The 25,798-nt window shown below is 48.9% G+C and overlaps 1 protein-coding gene across 1 annotated transcript in view; it reads left to right on the top strand.

The window, feature by feature from the left end:
* Positions 1-1,785: 1,785 nt before the first annotated feature.
* LOC147663467 (transmembrane protein 176A-like) overlaps positions 1,786-25,798 on the top strand; it is a 64,222-nt gene continuing 40,209 nt past the window's right edge. Inside the window, exon 1 of the mRNA XM_086950427.1 lies at positions 1,786-2,029. Coding sequence (XP_086806553.1) covers positions 2,006-2,029 — 24 coding nt within the window. The 5' untranslated portion in view covers positions 1,786-2,005. The remainder of the gene's footprint in view (positions 2,030-25,798) is intronic.

Below are 25,798 nucleotides of genomic sequence, written 5' to 3'. Positions count from 1 at the left end.
TTTCCCCTGCACTCCTTCCCTTTCCCCTGTGGGCATATTGAACTTTGTATATACTGTGTGAAATAATTTTTGTACCATTGATTGACTTTAATAGTGCGGTGAAAATAAAAACACCTTGCACTCTGAATTTTTTCTTTTTGATTAATTTAATTGTAACACTGTGACTGTTCCTCAAAGCTTTTCGTGTTTGGTCTGGGACCACTTATATATATAACGATTAACTACCCAGGTCCCACTGACTACATGGGTCTAACCCTATTATCTGTAATATAATGTAGCAGTAGCAGGCATGTGCTTCCAAATCATTAAAGCACTTAGGAAGTTCTTTGATCTTCTCCCTCTTTCGGCGAGGAAAACAGTCGCAGTAGCCTTAATAAATTCTAGGCTGGACTATTGCAATGGACTCTATGTTGGAGCAAACAAAATCGTTCTCCACAAATTGCAGATGGTCCAACCTCAGCAGCCTTAAACACTCTACATTGGCTGCCAATAGGGAAGAGAATTCTATTCAAACTTCTCTTAATCACCTTCAGGGCATTCCACCAACGTGGCCCAACCTACCTACGAAAGGGGTTTAAAAGATACTATCCAGCGCGTTGTCTGAGATCCGCAAGCCAGAACTTACTCACTACACCTCATTTCAAACTGGCCACAAAGGGTGGCAAATCCATCTTTGTACTGGGAACTAAGGCCTGGAACAAACTTCCCCTCTCCTTGCGGTCTTTTTCCCAAGAAGCTCCCTTCAGGAAGGCATTGAAAACTTGGATCTTCTCTCTGCCTGACGCCTTGTGCAGGACCCTTGTGTAATGTGTGTGCAGAAATTAGGACATCCTTTTCCCTTTCCAACTCCTCCATCTGAGTTGTGTAAGCGCCAAGATACTCCTTGGAGTGGAAGTAGCGCGGTAGAAATGTCCATTACATTACATTACATTACTTACTCATTTCGGTATTTACAGAAGTTAGGAGTCCTAACTTTACTACTCCGAAACTGAGAAAAATCCTAACTTTAAGACTCTCGGTATTCACAGAAGACATTTAGGAGTCTTAAAGTTAGGACTCCTAACTTCTGTGAATACCAAAATGAGTAAGTGCCTTCTGTGAATACCATAATGGTAGTAAGTTCAGGATGTTGTCTTAAGTTAGTTCTGTGAATCGGGCCCCAAGTTTCTTGGGTAATAAGAGATGAGATACTGGGTCTCAAACCCCCGCTTCCGCCCATGGAAATGCCCGATTGAATAAAAGGCCGCTCTGAACCTGGCACTGTCTGCCTCATAGGTGGGCTCATATACGGAGTTTCCAGACGCTTGCACAGCCCTTTCTGTAATACCGATCTAATGGGTGCCCATTTTGTGCCCACATGAGTTCAGGGTGGCATACTGAGCTCCACCTAATATAACATGAGTATGTGTAAAGAGCACGTTCGGGGTTTCTTGGCGCTGAATAACAGATGTTTATTGTTATCCAGCTCAATGGTACTCATTTGGTCGACCTCAGAAGGATGAAAGGCTGAGTGGATCCCCTGGTATTTGAACTGTGACCACGAGGTCGAACATAGGCCCCTACAGTGGAGGCATTACTCACCCACTAGGCCTACAATATTTGTTAGTTTCGGAGCCTCCCTTACGCCCGCTCGCCCCCCGCCCCCCTGAGAAGGCAGGTTGACCCGCTCCTGTGATGCACTGGAAAGCCCCAGCATCTGGGTTTTGTCTTGTAGCTGTAGGAGGGCGTGGCCTCCTTGGAGGTCACTGCTGAGATTGAACCCTGGGCCCCCGGCGTTCTCTGCCCCTGGCAGTGCCAGCCCTCCCTCGACGGGCAGCTCTCCCGGGTATGGCGCTCAGGGCCGCCGGGGCTTTCCTAACCCGAATGAGGTGTTGTTTTAGAGGGCGGGGCCCGAGGCTCCTCCCCAGGCCCGGGGAGTCTCTCCTCGTCTCTCCTTCTCGTCCGGCAGACCTCAGGGTGGCAGTGCCAGGGACGGTTATAAACTCTCGGTGCCTGGGCCGCGGGCATGGACTCATCCGCTCCTGGGGAGGTAGGTGCCGGCCAGCACCCCCGCCCTCCGCCTCAGCAGGCATAGGGAGGACACGTTGCTGATAATACACCTCAGTGGGTTCAGCGCCCGCTGCACAGTGACAGGCACTGTCATTCTATGTGATAATAACCCTGTCATTCTATGTGGTAATAGCGCCTCTCATTCTACGTGGTATTAACCCTGTCATTCTATGTGGTGATAGTGCCTGTCATTCTATGTGGTGATATAGCGCCTCTCATTCTATGTGGTAATAGTGCCTCTCATTCTATGTGATAATAGCGCCTGTCATTCTATGTGGTAATAGCGCCTCTCATTCTACGTGGTGATATAGCGCCTCTCATTCTATGTGGTAATAGTCCTCGATGGATGCTTCGAGATCTCTGCCTTCGGCCCCTTTTCGCCCTTCGGGTCTCGTGCACTAGGTCTCTTCTTTCAAGTCTTTCTGCCGCTTTCTTTTGTCTCACATTCTGACGCTGTAAAGGTGTTTTTTGTCCTTCATTCACATTTTCTTCTTTTCTTTGTATTCTTTCTCGCGTTCTTTCATTATTTCTAGTGCGTCATCGTGTTCCATTCTCCATTCCTTCTGTCGAGCTCTTTTTCATTCGTTCCTTCCTTTCATCTTCCTGGCTCCCTCCCTTCTTCCCTTCATTAGTTCCTCCTCTTTCTTCATTCTTTCTATCCCTCCTTCCTCTCTCCCTTCCTCCTTCGTGCCTCTTTCACTTCACCCTTCCTTCTCCTCTCCTCCTTTCCTGTCTTCCTTCTGCCATCTCTACATCCTTCTCTCCTTCCCTCCCTTCTCCAGCTACCCTTCATTCTTTCCTCCTTCACTCCCTCTTTCTTCCCTCTCTTCTTCTTCTTCCTTTCCTCCTTTCGCACCCTCCCCTACCCACCCCTACCACTACCCCCACCTTCACCTTGTGCCCAGCTTCGCTCACTCAGTGCCCCCTTCCTTCTCCTCTCCTCCTTTCCTGTCTTCCTTCTGCCATCTCTACATCCTTCTCTCCTTCCCTCCCTTCTCCAGCTACCCTTCATTCTTTCCTCCTTCACTCCCTCTTTCTTCCCTCTCTTCTTCTTCTTCCTTTCCTCCTTTCGCACCCTCCCCTACCCACCCCTACCACTACCCCCACCTTCACATTGTGCCCAGCTTCGCTCACTCAGTGCCCCCTTCCTTCTCCTCTCCTCCTTTCCTGTCTTCCTTCTGCCATCTCTACATCCTTCTCTCCTTGCCTCCCTACCAGCTCTCCATCATTCTTTCCTCCTTCACTCCTTCTTTCTTCCCTCTCTTCTTCTTCTTCCTTTCCTCCTTTCGCACCCACCCCTACCCACCCATACCACTACCTCCACCTTCACCTTCGTGCCCAGCTTCACTCACTCAGTGCCCCCTTCCCTCTTTCCTTCTTCCTTACAGCTTTCATTTTTCTACCCTTCTATCTTCTCTTCCTCCTCCTCTCCTTTCCCGTTCCTTCCTCGCAGCCAAGACATGGAACTCCTGACCATCTGCGACAGACCCATGACCTGCTGACCTTCAGGAGCAGGAGATGCCTCAAGACCTGGCTGTTGAGCAGTAGCTGCACCCCTCCACCCCCCTTAGCGCCTTGAGGCCCTTACGGGTGATTAGTGCGCTCTACAAATGATTGATTGATTGACTTGCGTTTTTTTAATCGTCGCTCCCCTCCCCCATTCTCTCATAGTAGATTCTGTTTCAGGCCGCACCCACTCCTCCAAACTTAACCCCGCCACCCTACTCCTGACCTTTACAGGCAGGGCACGAGTCGGGGTACACGCGGGTGGACAGCGTCCACCCACTATTTTTCACAAGGTGAATGCCTTCATCCCTGCCAAGAAGTGGGGTCCCACTGACTAATGTGTTGAACTCCAGTGGCGTAGGAAGGGGGGTTCTGTGGGTGCGGGCCGCCCCGGGTGTCATCACTGAGGGGGGTGACAAGAAATTTTCCGCACCGGGTACCACCTGACCTTGCTACGCCACTGCCTGCACCTTTATGAGTTATATTATTATTTTATTGAGGAGTTTTATATAGCACCGGCCGGATCCGGGGGTATCGGAGCGTTTTACAACAGTTTTAGTGCAGGAGTCATACAATAGAGCAGTAGTATACATATTGGTTCGGAAGTCAAGGTGTGCTGAGCAGCATTGAGGTTATAGGTGAGTCCTGAGATGACCTCATTGAGTGCACGTTGTCTTGGGTTGAACCTCTTTGGAAAGGGGGGAACAGGTAGGGGTCAAAGAGCAAGGAGGAGGTAGGTCTTAGTGATACAATGTCTGGGAGCTACGGCGAGCAGGGATTTGCGTTTAGGTGGTGGCTATCCGTTCGTGAGGGAGCGGGTGAGGAAGAGGTCTTTTAGGTGTATTTTGAATTCTGTGAAGGACGGGATAGTCCTGATATCTGCTGGGATGAAGTTCCAGATTTTGGGTGTGTTTCCGGCGAAGGACCGTGCAGCGGTTTTTTGTTTGCGTGTTTTCATAGGGGTGAGCAGTAGGGTAGTGGAGCTCCTGGTGTTACTCGTCTGACCAGCCCTCTTGAGTTTGGCGGCCAGGTAGTCAGGTTTTCCCGTGTGCAGGGCTTTGTACGTGAGGCAGAAAGTTCTGAAGCTGGCACGCATCTCTAATGGGAGCCATTTTAGTTCTCTGAGTGCTGGTGAAATGTGATCGTATTGCCTAATTCCAGTGTCCATTCTGGCTGCTGCGTTGAGAGTTGTTTTGAGGGGAGCTAGGGGAGATTTTGTTGTACCAGTGAGGGTTGCGTTCCCGTAGTCGAGTCTGGATAGCACCAGTGATTGGGTGGCTTGTTTGAGGTCTTTGGTAGGGATGAGGGGTTTTATTTTGGTGAGTAGCTTCAGATTGAGGGAGGCATTCTTTGCAGAGTTCTTAATGTGTTTGGCCATGTCGAGTTTTGGGTCTAGTGTGACTCCTAATGATGTTACGGAGTTGGCCAAAGTGAGATTACCATTGACGGCATCGATTGCTTTTAGCCATTCTGAAATTTGAGGGTTCTCTTCTTTGTTGGAGATGAGGAGGGTCTCTGTTTTGTCTTGGCTGAGTTTTAAGTGCTTTAGAGACAGCCAGTGTTGGATTTCTTTTAGTCTGTCAATGTCATCTATGGAGGAGGTTTCTAGATAGATCTCGGTGTCATCTGCATATTGGTGGAAAGGGATGTTGGCATTTTTAAGTATGGTGGTGAGGGGTTCCATGTATATCTTGAGCAGTTGTGGTGAGAGCCCTGCCCCTGCTGAGTCGGAAGTAAAGTTTTGGTTTTTTATCCTTTGTGAGCGGCTGTGTAAGAAGGAGGAGAACCAGCGTAGGACCACCTCATCAGCACCTACCCTTTCTTGTAAAGCCTTGATGAGTAGTTTGTGATCAACCATGTCAAAGGTTGCCAATAGGTCCAGGAGAATGAGGAGGCAACATTGGTCGGTATCGAGGGATTTGTGGATATTGTCTGTTATGTTAAGGATCGCGGTCTCGGTTCTATAGCCTTTTCTGAAACCCGATTGGTGGGGATCAAGAAGGTTCATGCTATCCATGTGCTCAGTCAGGTGTAGGAGGACGCATTTTTTGAGGATTTTGGATAGGAGGGGGTGATTGGAGACAGGTCTAAAGTGTTTCAGGTCCTTGGAGTCAAGGCCTATTTCTTTTAGTAGTGGCATGATTTGTCCAACTTTGAGGCATTCAGGTTTTCGCACAGGTGTTTGGAGGATCTGCATTGAGGTTTCAGGGGGCTTGGATGTTGGTTGCCTGATGATATAGAACATTTCTTTGGGCCTGTTTTTTGCGTTATCCAGGGCGGTGCAGAAGAAAGTGGATTTTTCGCTGCTGATGTGTTTTTTGTATTTCCTTCGGGCTGCTTTGAGTTGCTCGTGTAGGCTTGTGGAGGGGTTGCTCCTCCATAGTCGTTCTGTAGTTCTTAGTTGTCTCCTTTCGTTGTTAATGCCCGTGTTGAACCAGGATTTGGATGGGATGTTCCTGTTTTTTTTTTAGTTTCAAGAGGGCTACGTGGTCTAGAATGGATGTCATGGTTGTGTTGTAGTGGGCGGTGAGTTCTGTTGTGGAAAGATCATCCATGGAGGCAGTGAGAGAGAGTTAACCCTTCCCTCTAGGTCAATCATGTTGATCTGAGTACGGTTTCTAGTCCATTTGGGAGGGTCTTGGATGGGGAGTTGGAGTGTGATCTGTTGAGTGAGGTGGAATAGGATTAACTGGTGATCGGACCAGTCCACGGGCAGGGTGCGGTCTATCGTGACAGTGTCGTGCTGGGTGATATTGGCGTCTAGTATTGATCCTTTGTTGTGGGTTTCCTTTAAGCACTGTTGGGTAAGGTTGTTGTTCTGTAGCAGCTCCTTCAGGTTCTGGATTATCAGGTTGTTTTCTTCATTCCAGTGTAGGTTGAGGTCACCCAGAATAAGGTTGTTCGCGTCTCGGAGAGAGCAGTGGGCAACCGGGTTGGACGGGTGTTCAGTGAATGCGGTGGTGTTGCCTGGGGTGGTAAATAAGGTGGCAGATTAGTGTTTTGTTATTGCTAGTGTTAATGGTGGCGGTTAGGCATTTAAAGGTGTTGTAGTTGAAGGAGTCTATTTCCGTCACGTAAATGTTGTTTTTGTGGATGATTGCTATGCCTCCGCCTCTTTGGTCCTTTCTATCTTTGTTGGTGATTGCAAAACCTGGGGGGACAAGAGTATCCATGAGTGGTAAGGAGGAATCATTTAGCCGTGTCTCCGTGATGAATGCTATGTCTATGTCGTGGGTGAGGATGGATTCTGCTAGCTCTGTGGTATGCTTGGTGGCTGATCTGCACTTTATGAGCATGCAGTTGGTGGGGGTCATCTCTGTTTCAGGTTGCTTCGTTCGGGGGGCTGTGGGGATGAAAGTGCGGGTGGCCGGGGTTCTAGGGGATTTCAGAAGGGCCTGGTCTCTACCCAGTCCGGTGATCACCTGAATTTTGGATTGGAGGGTGACAGTAATTGGATTGTTGTACGAGGAAGCGAGAGCTGCTGCTTCACTCGCAGACATTGCATCTCTAGTTCTTTTGGGTACCTTGCCCTCTGAAAGCTGCCAACCCCTGCCACACATGGCCTCTGGCTAGGTCCTGTACCCAACCCTCTGAAGGCAAGTACTCTCAGGTGTGCATGGAAGACGGCTGTGCCTAGGTGCATGTTTGCCGCCGGACCTTGACTGTTTCCAGGCTCTGATACCACCACACTGGGTGCTGCCAACCCCCATATTTGGGCATTGGTCAGGCATAGCAGTAGTGCACTAAATACTTTTTAATGTTATGTTAAGTAGTTTTATAAAGCGCTTGAATATCAATAAGATGTCTTGGCGCTAGTTGAGTGAGAAACCTGAGCAATCCGTGGCGGCTAGAAATTAATGTAAAGTAAAAAGCCATGTCTCAAGAGCCTTCCTGAAGACTAACAGCTTAGCTTGAGATTTGATAACAAGGGGGAGAGAGTTCCAGGCCTTGGATGCGTTCAATACAAATCCACGGCCGCCCAATTTAACTTGTCTAAAATGAGGAACTGGCACAAGTCTAGACGAGGCTGATCTCAGAGGTCTTGATGAAAAGTAGATGGAGAAGGCCGATCTCAGGAAGTCTGGACCTTGGCCATGGATGGCTTTACAGACTACATCTACAGGTAGATTCATGAAGCCAAAATCGGCTCGCAAAGGGCCAGATTCTGAGAATCTGGCCATTTGCGAGCGCTATTATTGCATTTGGGATTCATCATCCCAAATGCAAAAATCGCAATTACAGAATTCGCTAAATTGCGAAGAATCGCATTTAAGGAATCTCAATTAGAGATTCCTTAAATGCAATTCATAAACCTTTTGAAAATTGCAAGTTCGCAATATGGGGCCGCCATTTACCGCGAAGTGTAACTACGGGGTAAATAGCGAAAACTTAGAAAAATGCACTTTAGTGCATTTTTCTAAGTTGCATGTTACACACACACATGTCCTTTGGACATGTGTGTGCGCAACACCAGTGTAAATTACCATTTCAGGGGTGCTACAGGGTGTCCTTTGGACACCCTGACACCCTTGAAATCGCTTCCTTATTTGCGATTCGCTAATTGCGAATCGCAAATAAGGAATGACTCCCCATTCATTCCTATGGGCCTTGAGGCCTATAGGAATGAACGGGGAGTCAATCCTTATTTGCGATTAGCAATTAGCGAATCGCAAATAAGGAAGCAGTAGAAATCGCAAGAAAAATTGTGATTTCTACATGCATCCCGTTTTGCGAGTCTTTAATAGCGATTCCTTAATAATCGCTATTAAGGACTCGCAAACGAGGAAATGAAATGAAATGAAATGAAATGAAATAAGGTATTTATAGAGCGCACGGTGGCCAAACGGCTTCCTGGCGCTGAGAGCTCTACTGAACAGAACAGACAGGGCCAAGGAAGTTAGCAGGGGTAGGCCTGGGCAAACAAGAATGTTTTGAGCGCTTTGCGGAAGTGTGAGAAAAGGGGGATAGAACGCATGGAGGACTTTGATGAAACTGGGGGCTAGTGATTTAAAAATTATTCTGGCCCTGACTGGGAGCCAGTGAAGCTGTTGGATCGCTGTGGAAGCCGAGTGGTATTCGGGAAGCTTGAAGAGAGCTTTTGCTGTGGCATTTAGTACTGTCTGAAGTTTTTTAGCACGTATTTCTGTGAATTTAAATAGAGGCTATGACAGTAGTCGAGTTTCTACGGCACCAGAGATGTTATTACTGATTTTTGTAGGGCAACAGGAATAGAGGGCAGGATCTTTTTGATTAGCTTTAAGGTAAAAAAAGGCAGCAGATGAAACAGAGTTGGCCTGAGTTTTGTAAGAGAGACAGTGGCATAGCAAGGGGGGCCCCCTTGCTGACTCATGCTGCCGCCAGGCAGCAAAAGCAGTGACCACCATGGGCGGCACAAGGGCTAGCTACGCCACTAAAGATAGATCTGTGTGAATTTTAACTCCAAGACTTTCAACGGATTTAACCAGGAGAGGCAGGGAGCCTCATTCGGGTGGCCACTAATTATGGGACCAAAGCGGTGGTTGACTTCCGGAGAGTAGCTCTGTTTTGGTGGAATTTAGTGTGAGACGGTTAGATGACATCCAACTGCTGATTGCTCTCATGCAATCGCAAAAATTGAAGGCGACGTCTTGTATTTCCTGTGAAAGCGAGACGACAATTTGTGTGTTGTCTGCATAGGATGTTAGACCACTAGCAGATCTGACCCATTCTTTCGGCTCTACCCTTACGTAAAGATTGAATAGCGTAGGGCTCATCGATGATCCCCGTGGAATCCCACATGGAAAGGAAAAGGAGGGTGATGTAAAATTTCCAAGACGCACTGATTGCTTTCTATCAGTCAGGAATGATTTGAAAATTTTCAAGACTGTTCCGGATGCTGCCCCTGAAATCAAACGATCAAGTAAAAGTCAGTGGCGAACCGTATCAAAGGCCTCTGAGAGATGTAATAAAATCAGGGCTGCCCCGTTACCTCGATCGAGCGATGCTCTGATTTTCTCGGTGGCTTTGATAAGAGCGGCTTCGATACTATGAACTGACCAAAATCCGAATTGGGTGTTGTCCAGGAGGTTGTTGTTTAAAATAAGTTCCATTCGTTGTGCATTCAGGATTTTGTCAATGACCTTAGCCGCAAGTGGTAGACCGGCTTTGGGTCGATAATTATTAGGTTCCGTTGGATTTAGTGAGGGCTTTTTTAGTAGTGGGAGGGTGGAGACTTCCTTCCACTGGGAAGGAAAGACACCTGATATGCATATCTGCTGATAGATGTCTGTCAGATGGAGACCTGATGAAGGTGCAACATGGCTGACCATTTTAGGAGGGCATGGGTCTAGTGGTGAGCCCGAGCTGGCAAGCTGTAGCATTCATACAACCTCTTAGGCTGGTTAGGCCTCTTAGGCTGGGTCTGATGGCTCAAAGGACTAATGCTTCCACTGCAAGGGCTTGTGTTCAACCTCATGGTCTCAGGTTCAAATCCTGGCAGGTCCACTCATCCTTTCATCCATCTGAGGTCGATAAAATGAGTACCATTGACTTGGGTAACAATGAACATCTGTTATTCAGTGCCAAGATACCTACAGGTGAATGTGCGCTTTACAAATACACATGTTATGTTATGTTCCATGTGGGAGGCATGAAGCAATTAAGAATAGATTGAGACCCGGGTGCTGAACTGGAAAATTGCTAAGGTATTGCTACAGGGATTGTAGAAAGCAAGGAGGTTAGAGACACTTTCCACCTTTCCACAAAATGTGTCTGCTAGCAAGGTGCAAAAGGATTGAGATGGATCCATGGAAATAGCAGGGCTGGAAGTGGTGAGCTGGGCTATAGTGGCATACAATTCTTTTGACAAATCAGATGAAGATTCTGTTTTTGAGGTGCAGAAGGCGATTTTAGCTTTCCGAAGTGAGAATTTATAATGTGTCAGGCATCTCTTATATTCTGTTTTTTCCAGTTCATCATGATGAGTTCTCCATCGCTTTTAGGTTTTTAAAGATGTATTGTTTTTCTACCGTGTTAAGCCTTCAGAAATGCATTTTGGAACTGAAATCCCATAGATGTTGGTATTGATTACCCCCTCTGATAAACCATTGGGGGAAGAAGGTTTGCATTGTAACAATTATTTTTAGAACCTGGTTGGAAGATCTGACAGGCTTATGTATCTGCCAGGAACTTGCAATAAAAAAATAATATATATATATATATATATATATATATATATATATATATATATATGCACCAAACCTCCTTCCAAGAAAAGAGAGACAGCGACCCAGGAGGAAACAGTAGGAGACACTGGTTTATTTAGCACAGATGCGGCGAATGCATTTCGGCAGATTCCTGCCTTCTTCAGCGCCCAAAGCAAACTGCGAGTAAAATCCCATGCTGCCAGTCACTCCCTTATCTGAACGCTTGCTGATGCAAGCCAGCTCCGCCCCTTGCAGTAGCCTCCACACACCTGTGAGCAGTCTTGAGTGTAGCACAGGACTGCATGTCCCAGAATACAGCGTAATGGAGTCTCTGACCTTTGGTGCATGAGCGAGACACAGATGGTGACAATGTCATTGCAGGGGGGCAGGGAACAGCGTGAGCCCCACAGAGACTGTGATATAAGTACCTCTTTGGTGTGCCAATTGTCCAGTACCTCCTCCGGTCCCCCAAAACCACCGCAACCAACTCGGCCAGAGAGTCTGTTGAGCAGGGGATGAACCTCGATGTGCTCTACCCGGCATGGGATTAATAATCCCAAAACTGCTTTCTTTTCTCTCCGGTTTTGATGGCAAGATGCCGGCCTTTCCAACCAACGCTGGTAAATAAGAAGAACTGCGAGAGTCCAAGTCCCAGTGAAGCCGGTAGCCCAAAGCGCAGTGGGGGTCATCTGAAAAGCGTCTCTGGGTGACGCTGAAATTGATGCACCATAAATAAATAATAAATAAAAAGAGGAAGCTGAAATAAACCAAATTAGAACAATGTTGTCACTCACATGGCAATAGAGTCAATGGCTGAACGCTTCTGCGATCATGAAAACATCCAGTAGGGGGCAATATGCCATCCTCTTCATAAACTGGCTCTATTGCTCCATGAGTGACAGAATTTTTTCACCACATGCACATTCACCTGAAAATGAGTGAGCTTCGGTGCCACTGGCCAGTCCTTCAGTTTTCATATATTTTTCTCTAATTTCTTTCCTTCTCATCTTTTTATTGTTGTTATTTTTAGAGCACGCGACTGCTCTCCACACAGTGCGAACATACTGCTCGCTTACTCCTCATTTCATCTGCAGTGCGCTACACATGGTATTCATGGTGTTTTTGCGCTCAGGCCAGCACTTTCTGCAATTCAAAATTACTACTTTTCAACTGTTCCTAAAAATACTCGGGTAAATTATGACTTTCCCCAAAATATTCCAGGATTGGTGTTAGAATAGGAAATAAGCCTCCAGGAATATTTGGGGGAAAGTTACACTTTCCCCAACTATTCTAGTACTGGAGTTAGGATAGTAAATCTGAGCTTCCAGTGTCCGCCACACCCACTGCTGCCCCGAGGGCGCAGTTCAGGGCAAAAAACACATCGAGCGCCACATCCCACAAGGACACAGCTTCCAGACCAGGCTACCATCATGGATTGGTATTGTTCATAGTTTCACTGTTTTACCATTCCAAGATGGCCAACACATTGGTTCAAAATATGGCAGCCATGCTGGAATGTTAAAGCAACGAAACACCGTGTACAATACATAGGAAGAAAGCTGCTCATTGCTGTTTAATTTTAATTATTATTGCAAGAATTTTCTTGGCTGTTTGCGTAGCAGCTTGTTTTCTTTTCTACTTTTACTTTATTCTGCATATGTTTTTGAGTTTGTGCGTGAGTATGTTAAGGTTGCATAAGTGGGTGAATGCAAGAATGAGTCAGTGGGTGGATGAATGGATGAATGAGTGCTAAGATGAGTGACAGAGAGCATGTATGATGAGCTATTGAATGCCTAAACCCATCATTGACTGAGGAAGCACTCCCATTTAAAGCCAGGCATATTAGCATTGCCAGTGCTTGTTTCTTTCTTTCCTTCTCCCTGCTGCGCTTTTACTCCTTCCTCTTTCTTCCTTCCATTCCTCCCTTCCTCTGACAGCTCTCACTTAGCAGCCCTGTGCCCCACTATCTCCCCCTCTGCCCCTCCCCCACCGGGCATCCTGTACCAAGCAGGCTCTTATCAGTAATGCTGTCTTTATTGAGTGTGCTGGGCTGCAGGATGTTTATTGTGTCTGCCCCTCCCGTCCAAAGTCCAGGCCTCGCCATCTATGGCTTCTTCACAGCGCCCATAAACCCCCGTCCGCCTTCAGTTAACCCCTTCGCCGTCGGCTGTTGTGCTACGACACGACAAGGTGGGAGAAGATGACTGAGGCCTCAGCGAGGGGTTCTAGGGCTCCCACTGCCCCCAAAGACACTGAATGCAATGATTTATTTATTATTTATTAAGAAGTTTCATATAGCGCTAGCCAGACCCAAGGGTATCGGAACGCTTTACAACAGATTTAAAGCAGGAATCATAAACAAAAAAGCAGAGGTATACATATCTGTTCGGAAGACCCAGCGTGCTGTGAAACATTGAGGTAGGGAAGTCATGAGATAGCCTCGATGAGTGCACAATGTCATGAGCTAAACCTCATTCAGGGAGGAGGGAACGAGGAAGGGGTCGGGGAGCGGGGAAGAGATAGGTTATCAGGGGGCTGCAGAGTGTAGACTTGTGCGTTTCGGGGCGGATCTCGGTTTGGGAAGGCACGGTTGAGGTAGAGGTCTTTTAGGAGTCTTTTGAATTTTACAAAGGAAGGGATAGTCCTGATATCTGCTGGGATGGAGTTCCAGATTTTGGGCGCGATTGCAGCTGAGGATCGTGCAGCCATTGTTTGTCTGCGTGTTTTCATAGGGATGAGTAGCAGGGGGTTGGAGTTCCTGAGGTTTCTTGTTTGACTGGCTTTCATGAGTTTGGAGGCTAGGTATTCCGGTTTTCCTGTGTGCAAGACTTTGTGCATGAGGCAGGCACTTCAAAAGCTGGCACGCATTTCGACTGGAAGCCATTTTAGTTCTCTGAGTGTGGGAGATAAGTGGCCATATTTCTTAACTCCGGTGACCATACTGGCAGCAGCATTGAGAGTTGTTTTGAGTGGGGCTAGGTGAGATCGAGCTGTACCAGTGAGGATTGCGTTCCCATAGTCGAGTCTAGATAGCACCAGAGATATGGTGGCTTGTTTGAGGTCCCTGGGCGAGATGAAGGGTTTAATTTTGTTGAGAAGCTTCAGATTGAGCAAGGCACTCTTCCCGGGGATCTTAATGTGTTTGGTCATGTTCAGTTTGGGTCTAGGGTGATTCCTAGTGATTTTACAGCGTTAGCCAGGGTGAGATTGCCGTTGAGGGCATCGATTGCTTTAAGCCGTTCTACGATTTCAGGGTTTTCTTCTTTGTTGGAGATGAGGAGGTCTTCAGTTTTGTCTTGATTGAGTTTAAGGTGGTTTGTTGATAGCCAGTGCTGGCCTTCTTTAAGAGTGCTGTTGAGTCTCTGAATGTCATCCATGGAGGAGGTTTCCAGGTAGATCTGGGTGTCATCTGCATATAGGTGGAAGGGGATGTTGGCGTTTTTGAGAAAGGTGCTGAGGGAATCCATGTATATGTTGAACAGTTGAGCGGACAGCACGGGGCCTTGGGGGACACCTCTGTTGACGGGGTGTCGGTCGGACGTAAAGGTTTTTATTTTTATCCTTTGGGAGCTGTTGTGTAAAAAGGAGGAGAACCATTGTAGGACCACCTCATCCGCACCTCCTCTGTCTTGGAGAGCCTTGATGAGTCGATTCTGATCAACCATGTCAAAGGCTGCCGATAGGTCCAGGAGGATGCGTAGGCAGCATTGGTCAGTATCTAGAGACCTGTGAATGTCATCCTGGATGTTAAGGGTCGCGGTTTCGGTGCTACAGCCTTTTCTGAAGCCCGATTGGTGGGGATCTAGCAGGTTGGTGTTGTCCATGTTATAGGAGAACACACTTTTCAACGATTTTGGATAGGAAGGGGAGATTGGAAACAGGTCCGAAGTTGTTCAGATCGTTGGTGTCTAGGCCTGGCTTTTTCAAAAGTGTTGTGACTTGGCTGACTTTGAGGCAGTCTGGCATGATGCCAGTTTTCAAGGAGCTATTTATGATTTCGCACCAGAGTGGGACAAGGGAGTTTCAGCTTTTTGGTCAATTGGGTGGGTACAGGTTCGAGAACGTGAAATGTGGCTTGGGGGAGGAGATCAGTTTAAGAATCTCAGCTTCAGGTATGGGGTTGAAGGATTTCCAGGCTTTCGTGGGGAGCTTGCTTGTGCTGGTTTTGATTATCGGGGTTGTGTTTTTGTAGGAGGGATTGAGGTTGATGTCTAGTGATAGCTTGATCTTGGTAATTTTGTCATTGAAGAAGTTGGCGTAGTCGTCACACAGGTCTTTGGAGGCGTGGATTGGGGTTGCAGAGGTCATGGAAGTTTGTTGCCCGATGATGTTAAAGAGTTCTTTGGGCCTGTTATTCGCGTTGTCCAGAGCGGTGCAGAAAAAGGTGTTTTTTTGGTTGTTGATGTGTTTTTTGTATTTCCTTCGGGCTGCTTTGAGTTGCTCGCAAAGGCTTGTAGAGGGGTTGTTCCTCCATAGTCATTCTGTACCTCTAAGTTGTCTCCTTTCAGCATTAATGTCCATGTTGAGTAAGGATATGGAATGAATGAACCTGTTTTTTTTTTTAGTTACAGGGGGTCTAGATGGTCTAGGATGGACGTCATAATTGTGTTGTAGTGAGAGGTGAGTTGCGTTGTGGAGAGACCATCTCTGGAGATGGGCAGGAGCATGCTTATCTTTTCTTCTAGGTTGACCATGTTGATCTGTGTTAGATTTCTCGTCCATTTGGGGGGGTCTTGGATGAGATGTTGGTATGTGATCGATTGCGTGATGTAGAATAGGATTAAGCGGTGGTCGGACCAGTAAACCGGTAGGATGTGGTCTATTGTGATTTTAACTCGTTGGGCCATGATGGCATCCAGGATTGCTCCTTTGTTAAGGTTTTGGATTAGGGAGTTGTTTTTGTTGTTCCAGTGTAAGTCGAGGACGCCCAGAATTTGGTTGTTGGCGTCTTGGAGTGAGCAGTCAGCAACCAGGTCCGACAGGTGTTCAGTGAATGTGGTTGTGTTGCCTGGGGGGTGGTATAGGAGATGGCAGTGTAGTGCCTTGTTGTCGCATGTGTTAATGTTGACGGTAAGGCATTCAAAGGTGTTATAGTTGAAGTTGTCAATTTCGGTCACTGACATGTTGTTGTTGTGAATAATTGATATTCCCCCGCCTCGTTGGTCTTTTCGGTCTTTGTTGATGATTGCAAAGCCTGGGGGTACGAGAGTATCCATGATTGGAGGCGAGCTGTCGTTTAGCCACGTCTCGGTGATGAAGGCTATGTCTATGCCATGGTTGAGGATGGATTCTGCTAGCTCTGAGGCATGTTTGGTGGCTGATCTGCAGTTTATGAGCATGCAGCTGGTAGGGGGTGCCTCTTTTTTTGGTTTCTTACTTAGGGTGGCCATGGAGATGTTGGTTAGGGAGGCTGTGGATCTAAGGGGTTTCAGAGTGGAGTGTTATCTTCTGAATCCGGTGATCACCTGAATCATGGATTGAGGGTTAGCAGTAGAGAGGGTGTCGTACGAGGAGGCCAGCTCTGACGCTTCATTTGAGGACATAGCCTCCTTGGTTCTTTTGGGTCTCAGTGTCTGACTCGAGAGGGGGGATGAGATCCAACTGGGTTGAGTAACCTTGGGGAGCCTTTGGTGTGTGGGGTTGGAGACGGTGGGAGTACAATGGGGATTTTTGGAGGGCTTATGGAGCGTAACGAGGTTGATTAGGATTTTGTTAAAGCCCTGTATTATAGTAGCTAACTGCCTTTCAAGCAGGGAGAGACGCTGCCCTGTCTCTTCTGGGGTGGGGGTAGGTGGGTTCTGGGTGGTGTCCTCCCACGGGGAGATGGCGTGATGATGTTGTGTTGCCGTCTAGTAGTTATTGTGTTGTCTGTGAGGGCTTTGAGATGGGTCGTGAGGTGATGGTGTCATGTTGTGGCATCTGCGTTCTTTTGCGTGTGGGAATAGGAAGGTAGTTGGGAGTCTTAGACTGTGTATTGTGGTCGATCTGTGTCATTTTGAGGAGGTTATGAGTGCGGGCTGTTTGAGTGGATGGTCAGATGGGGGAGGGCGAGCCATGTTCTTGGTGACAGAGGTGTGGGTGGTGTCTCATGGTGGAGAGCAGGAGTTTTTGATAGAGGGCGCAGGAGTGGGGGTGCAGGCTGTCCGGGTAGACGGGGTGAGTTGGGCGGGGGAGATGTGTGTGAGAGGGGGCAGTCCGTAGTGAGGGGAAGAGGGAGTCAAATGTCTCAAGGTTGTCGTTGTTAGCTTGGATCAGGACTGTGCCGTTGGAGTAGATGGTCACAGAGGTGTTCCCGCTCCGCATCATGCGGTTAGGGATAGAGAATGACAGATTGCAGCTATGGGGAGTATTGGTACTTTTGGTAATGGGGAGTTGAGATCTGAGGATGGAATTCCACTTTTCGGGTCTTTCCATGTGGAAAATTAGATCCATTTTTACTTGGCCTTTGGAGGAGCAGTGATATATGTCAGCAAATAGTGATTCTGGGAATTGTCTGATCAGTTTATGTTTATGTTTTTTTCCGCATTGGGTGGGAGGTTGGGGGGAAGTAGTTCAGTTTGAGGCTGTTGGCGTATATTGGTGTGATATAAGGCATTTTGTCTAAGTTGGACATGGGGCTAGTTCCTTTAGGGCTAGGTGTGTTACGCTACCACTGGGGGCGTGATTGGAGTGGTGGACAGGACTGGCAGAGCGGTCAAGCCGCCAATGATGGCGTGTGCTGGCTGCCTGCTCGGTGTAGTGACAGACCCTGGCACCGAACACACTCTCGTTGCTGTTGTTAATGGCGTTTGTATAGTGGTCTTCCATCACTACATCACTAGTGTGATCTCACAGCGCTTTGTCTCGTTCAGGTTGTTGTCTCAGAAGCTTGCGTATATGATTGGCAGTGTGTACGTGAAGGGTGACCTCAATGGAGAGTGGTTGATGCTGTGAGTGAGTCTCCCAGGGGCTCTCGTTGCCATGGCGCTATGCACACGCTTGCTCGTGCCCAGAAGCATGTAAAGCTGCTAGGGCACGTACATACAAAGCTCGCAGAGAGAAGGTCTGCACACAACCTGGTTACCAGAGTACATTAATTCCAGAGGCTTCTGAGCGCACAGAACCCTTCAAGGCCACAGAGGCACAAGTTCACCTGCATTCGGACCTGCACGACTCCAGCAGTGCCCAAGACCTCGACGAGCAACAGCAGCAGCCACCTGAAATGCATCCTGCTCAACACCCGCTCCATCCACAGGCACGCCATCGAGATCTGGAACCTGCTCGACACCACAGCCCCAGACGTCGCCTTCTTCACGGAAACCTGGATGAACGCATCCTCCGCACCTGACATTGCCATCGGCATCCCAGACGGCTACAAGATCATCCGAAGGGACCGCATCAACCACACCGGAGGGGGCATCGCCATCGTCCACAGGAACACCATCCGCATCACGACCAACACCGATGACACCCTCACAACCACCGAGCACCTGCACTTCCAAGTCCACATCAACCCCAAGACCACCCTCAGAGGCACCCTCATCTACAGACCCCCTGGACAACGCACACAATTCAGCGAAGACATCGCCGACTTCATCAGCCCACACGCCCTCTGCTCCGCTGACTACATCCTCCTAGGGGACCTCAACTTCCACCTGGAGAACAACAACGACCGCAACACCACCACCCTGCTGGACAACCTCACCAACCTGGGACTCAAGCAACTGGTGACCACCCCCACCCACTACGCCGGAAACACACTCGACCCCGTGTTCTCATCCAGCAAGGACATAGCCTTCAGCCACGCCACCGGACTCCACTGGACGGACCACAGCTGCGTCCACTTCAGCTTCGGAAGGACCACGATCCACCACCACCAGCAACAGGCTGCGCGCAGGAACTGGAACAAGATCACAGCCGACCAGCTCGCGTACTCCCTGAGCATGAACCCTCCCACCAGCACAACGAACCCTAGCCAAGCGGCCACCAACCTCACGAAGTGGATCAGCGACTGCGCAGACGAGCTCGCCCCCCTGAGGACCCCGCCCAGCAGACCCGGTAGCAAGAAAGCCCCATGGTTCACCGACGAACTCAAGAGCTCCAAGAAGAACTGCCGAGCCCTCGAGAGAACCTGGCGCAGAGACCCAACACTGGACAACATGACTGCCCTCAAGCTCGCCACCCGGAAACACCACCAACTCATCCGCGCCACCAAGAAAACTGCATTCAAGGAACGACTGGACAACAATGCACACAACAGCAAAGAACTCTTCAACATCGTCAAAGAGCTCTCCAACCCCAACGCCGGAAACAACAACATCACCCCTTCGCAAGACCTCTGCAACTCCCTCGCCTCCTACTTCCACAACAAGATCGCGGACATACACAACAGCTTCAGCACTCAACCGACGAACACCACGACCGAACCACCGCCCCCCACCACCACCCTCCGCGCCTGGACTCCGATCAGCACCGAAGACACCGTCCGCACGATGAACTCCATCCACTCCAGATCTCCGACCGACCCCTGCCCTCACCACGTCTTCAACAAGGCCGACGCTATCATCGCACCCCACCTGCGGGACATCATCAACACCTCCTTCGACACCGCTACCTTCCTGGAGAACTGGAAGCACGCCGAACTCAGCGCGCTACTCAAGAAGCCATCGGCTGACCCCACCGACCTCAAGAACTACCGCCCCATCTCGCTGCTCCCGTTTCCTGCAAAAGTCATCGAGAAGACCGTCAACAAGCAGCTGGCCGCCTTCCTCGAGACGAACGGATCCCTCGACCCCTCGCAGTCTGGCTTCCGGGCCAACCACAGCACCGAGACCGCCCTGATCGCAGTCACCGATGACATCCGAGCGCTGCTCGACAACGGAGAAACAGCGGCCCTCATCCTCCTCGACCTCTCCACGGCCTTCGACACTGTCTGCCATCGTACCCTAGTACAACGCCTCAGCAACGTCGGAGTCCAGGAGAAGGCACTGGAGTGGATCATCTCCTTCCTCGCCGGAAGAACACAGAGAGTCCGCCTCCCCCCGTTCAGATCTGAAGCCACCGAAGTCATCTGCGGCGTCCCTCAAGGCTCCTCGCTCAGTCCAACCCTCTTCAACATCTACATGAGCCCCCTCGCAGACATCGCACGCCAGCACAACCTCAACATCATCTCCTACGCCGACGACACCCAGCTGATCCTCTCCCTTACCAACGACCCCGCCACCGCCAGAGCCAACCTTCACGAGGGGATGAAAGAGGTAGCCGAATGGATAAAGAACAGCCGCCTGAAACTGAACTCAGATAAGACGGAAGTCCTCATCCTGGGATCCTCACCCGCCGCTTGGGACGACTCCTGGTGGCCCCCCGCCCTAGGCAGCGCACCCAAACCAACAGACCACGCACGCAACCTGGGCTTCATCCTGGACTCCTCCCTCTCCATGACCAGACAAGTCAACGCCGTCTCCTCGTCGTGCTTCAACATCCTGCGCATGCTACGTAAGATCTTCCGGTGGATCCCCACCGAGACCAGGAAGACGGTCACCCAGGCCCTCGTCACCAGCCGTCTGGACTACGGCAACACCCTCTACGCCGGAACCACCGCCAAACTCCAGAAGAGACTCCAGCGGATCCAGAACGCCTCAGCACGACACATCCTGGACATCCCCCGTCGCAGCCACATCTCCGGACACCTGAGAGATCTGCATTGGCTCCCGATCAACAAGAGAATCACCTTCCGTCTCCTCACCCACGCACACAAAGCCCTACACAGCCAAGGCCCAGGATACCTAAACAGCCGCCTCAACTTCTACGCTCCCAAACGCCAGCTTCCTTCGACCAGCCACGCCCTCGCCGCCGTCCCCCGCATCCGTAGAGCCACCACAGGGGGACGGTCCTTCTCCTACCTCGCCGCCAAGACATGGAACTCCCTCCCCTCCCACCTCCGCCTGACCCAGGACCACCTCGCCTTCAGGAAGCAACTCAAGACCTGGTTGTTCGAGCAGTAGCAGATCCCCCACCCCCCCGCGCCTTGAGACCCTCTGGGTAAGTAGTGCGCTATATAAATACGATGATTGATTGATTGATTGATTGAGGGACTGACTGTCCGAGGGAGGGATGGTCTGGTGATGACCAAGTCTTCTTGACAACAGAAGGTGCCCCTACCTAGGCGCCCTTTCACATGAGTTTTCACAGCTGGAATGGCCCACGTCTCAGGAATATCCCGCTCGAGGTGTCCATGTTGGTCCGTCGATGAAGGTGTAGGGTGGATGCAGCAAGGATGAAGGCATTGGTGCATGAGACATGAGGAAGGAATTTAGATGAAACCGTAGGGTGGATGCACAAAGTATAAAGGCATTGACCGAGGAGATATGAGGGATGTGTATATATGAACGCTTGGGTGGATGCAGCAAGAATGAGGGCATTGACTGAGAAGACATGAGGGATGTGTATAGATGAACGTGCAGGGTGGATGCGCCAAGGATGAGGGTATTGCGTTTTGGGGGGAAGCACCAAGGATGAGGGCATTGACTGAGGAGACACGAGGGATGTGTATAGATGAACTTGTAGGGAGGATGCACCAAGGAAGAGGGTATTGCGTTTAGGGGGGAAGCACCAAGGATGAGGGCATTGACTGAGGAGACACGAGGGATGTGTATAGATGAACTTGTAGGGTGGATGCGACAAGGATGAGGGCATTGATCGAGGAGACAGGAGGGAGTGTATAGATGAACTTGTAGGGTGGATGCACCAAGGATGAGGGCATTGACCAAGGAGACTTGAGGGATGTGTAAAGATGAACGTATAGGATGGATGAGTCAAGGATGAGGGCATTGACCAAGGAGACTTGAGGATGTGTAAAGATGAACGTATAGGATGGATGAGTCAAGGATGAGTGCATTGACCGAGGAGACATGAGGGATGTGTAAAGATGAACGTATAGGATGGATGAGTCAAGGATGAGGGCATTGACCAAGGAGACTTGAGGGATGTGTAAAGATGAACGTGTAGTGTGGATGAGTCAAGGATGAGGCATTGACCTAGGAGACGTGAGGGATGTGTAAAGATGAACGTATAGGATGGATGCATCAAGGATGAGGGCATTGACCAAGGAGACTTGAAAAATGTGTATAGATGAACTTGTAGGGTGGATGCACCAAGGGTGAGGGCATTGACTGAGGAGACTTGAAGGAAGTGTGTAGATCAACGTTTCCCAAACTGTGGTTAGCGGACCCCCAGGGGTCCGTGAGACATTCCAAGGGGTCCTCAGGACTCGAGTGCCTGTCGTCGTAGTGAAAAATGAAACACTCATGCGTCCTCACAGCACACAAGAGCTGTGAATGTTGGCACCTGGGCGGCGAGACCACAACAATACAATCAGGAGGCGGGGGAAGCGGATGGGCAGTGGGCAGTCAGGGGGACGGGGCCACATGGGGCACAGCGGCGGGGGAAACAAGTGGAACGGAAGGCAAAAGGGGCACAAAAACAAGGAAAAAACAAGGGGCACAGAGGGCAGAAGGGCAAAATAAACGAGTGGAACAGAGGGCAGAAGGGCACAAAAAACGAGGGAAAAATGAGTGGAACAGAGGGCAGAATGGCACAAAAAATGAGGGGAAAACGAGTGGCAGAGAGGGCAGAAAGGTACAAAAAACGAGTGAAAAATGAGTGGAATGCAGGGCAGAAAAGCACAAAAAACGAGTGAAAAACGAATGGTACAGAGGGCAGAAAGGCACAAAAAACGAGTGGAACAGAGGGCAGAATGGCACAAAAAACAAGGGAAAAACAAGTGGAGCAGAGGGCAGAAAGGCACAAAAAACGAGTGGAACAATGGGCAGAAAGGCACAAAAAACAAGTGGAACAGAGGGCAGAAGGACACAAAAAACGAGGGAAAAACAAGTGGAACAGAGGGCAGAAAGGCACAAAAGACGAGGGAAAAATGAGTCGAACAGAAAAGCACAGGAAATGAGTGGAACAGAGGGCAGAAGGGCACGAAAAACCGAGGGAAAAACGAGTGGAACAGAGGGCAGAAAGGCACAAAAAACTAGGGAAAAACGAGTGGCACCGAGGGCAGAAAAGCACAAAAAATTAGGCAAAAACGAGTGGAACAGAGGGCAGAAAGGCACAGAAAAACGAGGGAAAAACGAGTGGAACAGAGGGCAGAAAGGCACAAAAAAACGAGTGGAACTGAGGGCAGAAAGGCACAAAAAACAAGTGGAAAAGAGGGCAGAAAGGCACAAAAAGCAAGGGAAAAATTAGTGAACAGAAAGCAGAAGGGTACAAAAACGAGTGGAACAGAAGGCAAAAGGGGCACAAAAAACAAGGGAAAAACGAGTGGAACAGAGGGCAGAAAGGCACAAAAAACAAGTGGAACAGAAGGCAAAAGGGGCACAAAAACGAGGGAAAAACAAGTGGCTCTGAGGGCAGACGGGCACAAAAAACGAGTGGCACAGAGGCAAAATACAGAATACAGAAATATAGGGGAAGCTAAGATCAGAAGGCAGAATGGGCAGAGAGGCACGGGGGCAGCAAGGAGAACAGAGGGAAGAAAAAGGGGCACGGACCACGTACAGGCAGCGGGGAAAGACAGACCATAACAGTCACAGACACAACAATGAAAATAGAGGCAATACAATAAAAGCAATAAAGGCATATGTGTATAGGTTACCATTACTTGGCAGGCAGGTAAAAATAGATGCAGCCAGGATCAGCAGTAGGATTTTCGTGCTGCTGTCTGCTCACTTTCCACAAGCCCTTGGGTGAATTATGTGTACTGTCAAGCTTTCATATTCAGACATATCAAGCTCTTATTCTGTGTAGCCTTTGCAGCTTGTTGTTGGCAAGGGACGGGGCAGTGGGAATCCTAACAGGAGGTCATGTCAGGTGCCACGCGAGGCCTCTCTGAAATATGCCTTAACTGCACTGCTCACCCCTTGATGGTAAAATGTTGTTCTGCTGTCTGCGACTAAATATTATGTCTAACAGGGGTTTATGGTAATTGGCAAAGCATTGTTCCATGATCTCGCTGAAACGATATGCCTCCTGTGCAGATACCTTCCTGCCATCTCTTGCACTTCCATGATTAACTCCTAATATAGACCTTGAATTTGCTCTGTACACTTGACTCATCGCTCTGTGAAGAGAGGGAGAAAGATACAGAGAGAGAGCGAGGGACAGAGAGAGCGCCAGAGAGAGAGAGACAGAGTAAGAGACATAGAGAGAGAGCAAGAGATAGAGGGACATAGAGAAAAAAGAGAGAGAGGGAGTAAGAGACAGCGAGAGAGACATAAAGAGAAAAAGAAAAAAAGAGACGGAGAAAGAAAGAGAGAGAGACATAGAGAGAGAGGGAGGGAGGAAGATACAGAGAGAGAGAGAGAGAGAGAGAAAGAGGCACATAGAAAGAGAGACAAAGAGAGAGACATGCAGAGAGAGAGACAGAGAGAGAGAAATAGAGCGAGAGAAAGAAAGAGACAGAGAGAGAAAAAGACAGAGAGAGAGAGAGAGACATAGAGAGAGAAAGAAATAGAGAGAGGGAGAAAGAGAGAGAGAATGAGACAGAGAGGGGGAAAGAGAGAGAGACAGCGAGAGAGAGAGAGGGAGAAAGAGAAAGAAACACATAGAGAGAGACATAGAGAGAGAAAGAAATAGAGAGAGGGAGAAAGAGAAAGAGAGAGAGAGACATAGAGAGAGCGAGAGAGACAGAGAGAGAGAGACATAGCGAGATAGAAAGAAATAGAGAGAGGGAGAAAGAGAAAGAGAAAGAGAGAGAGAGAAAGAAAGAGAGAGAGACAGAGAGAGGGGGGAAAGTGAGGGACAGTGAGAGAGAGAGAAAGAGACAGAGAGAGAAAGAGACAGAGAGAGGGGCATAGAGAGAGAAATAAATAGAGAGAGGGAGAAAGAGAAAGAGAGAGAGAGAGCAAAGGACACAGAGAGAGCGAGAGAGAGAGACAGAGTGAGAGACGTAGAGAGAGAGCAAGAGATAGAGGGACATAGAGAGAGAGAAAAAGAGAGAGAGGGAGAAAGAGACAGAGAGAGACAAAGAGACAGCGAGAGAAAGAAAGAGACGGAGAAAGAGAGAGAGAGAGAAAGAAAGAGAGAGAGAGAGAGAGAGAGAGAGGGAGGAAGATATATATAGAGAGAGCGAGAGACAGAGAAAGAGCGAGAAAGAGACGGACATAGAGAGAGAGAGAGACAGAGAGAGAGAGAGAAAGAGACGGACATAGATAGAGAGACAGAGAGAGAGAGAGAGACATATATAGAGAGAGAGACTGAGAGAGTACAAGACAGAGAGAGAGAGAGAGAGACAGAGAGAGAAAGAAATAGAGAGCAGGAGAAAGAGAAAGGGAGAGCGAGAAAGAGAGGGGGGGAAGAGAGAGAGACAGCGAGAGAGAGGGAGATAGAGAGAGAAAGAAATAGAGAGAGGGAGAAAGAGAAAGAGAGAGATAGAAAGAGACAGAGAGAGAGACATGGAGAGAGAAATAAATAGAGAGAGGGAGAAAGAGAGAGAGAGTGAGACAGAGAGAGGGGGAAGAGAGAGAGAGACAGTGAGAGAGAGACAGTGAGAGAGAGAGACATAGAGAGAGAAAGAAATAGAGAGAGGGAGAAAGAGAAAGAGAGAGAAAGAGACAGACACAGAGAGAGTGGGAGAGAGAGAGTGAGAGGGAGACACAGAGAGAGAGCAAGAGATAGAGGGACATAGAGAGGGGGAGAGAGAGAGAGACAGAGAGAGAGATAAAGAGAGAGAGAGGGAGAAAGAGATAGAGAGAGAGCTAGGGAGAGAGAGAGAGCGCGGGAGAGAGAGACAGAGTGAGAGACATAGAGAGAGAGAAAAAGAGAGAGAGGGAGAAAGAGACAGCGAGAGAGACATAAAGAGAGAGAAAGAAAATAAGAGACGGAGAAAGAGAGCGAGAGAGAGACATAGAGAGAGAGAGGGAGGAAGATACACAGAGAGAGAGAGACAGAGAGAGAGCGAGAAAGAGAGGGACATAGAGAGAGAGAGGGAGAGAGAGAGAGGAAGAGGCACATAGAAACAGAGACAAAGAGAGATAGAGAGAGAGAAACAGAGAGAGAGAGACATAGAGAGAAAA

This window comes from Lissotriton vulgaris, unplaced genomic scaffold (assembly GCF_964263255.1).
Source record: "Lissotriton vulgaris unplaced genomic scaffold, aLisVul1.2 SCAFFOLD_904, whole genome shotgun sequence".
NCBI lineage: Eukaryota > Metazoa > Chordata > Amphibia > Caudata > Salamandridae > Lissotriton > Lissotriton vulgaris.
This window is presented reverse-complemented; position numbering and strand designations above follow the sequence as displayed.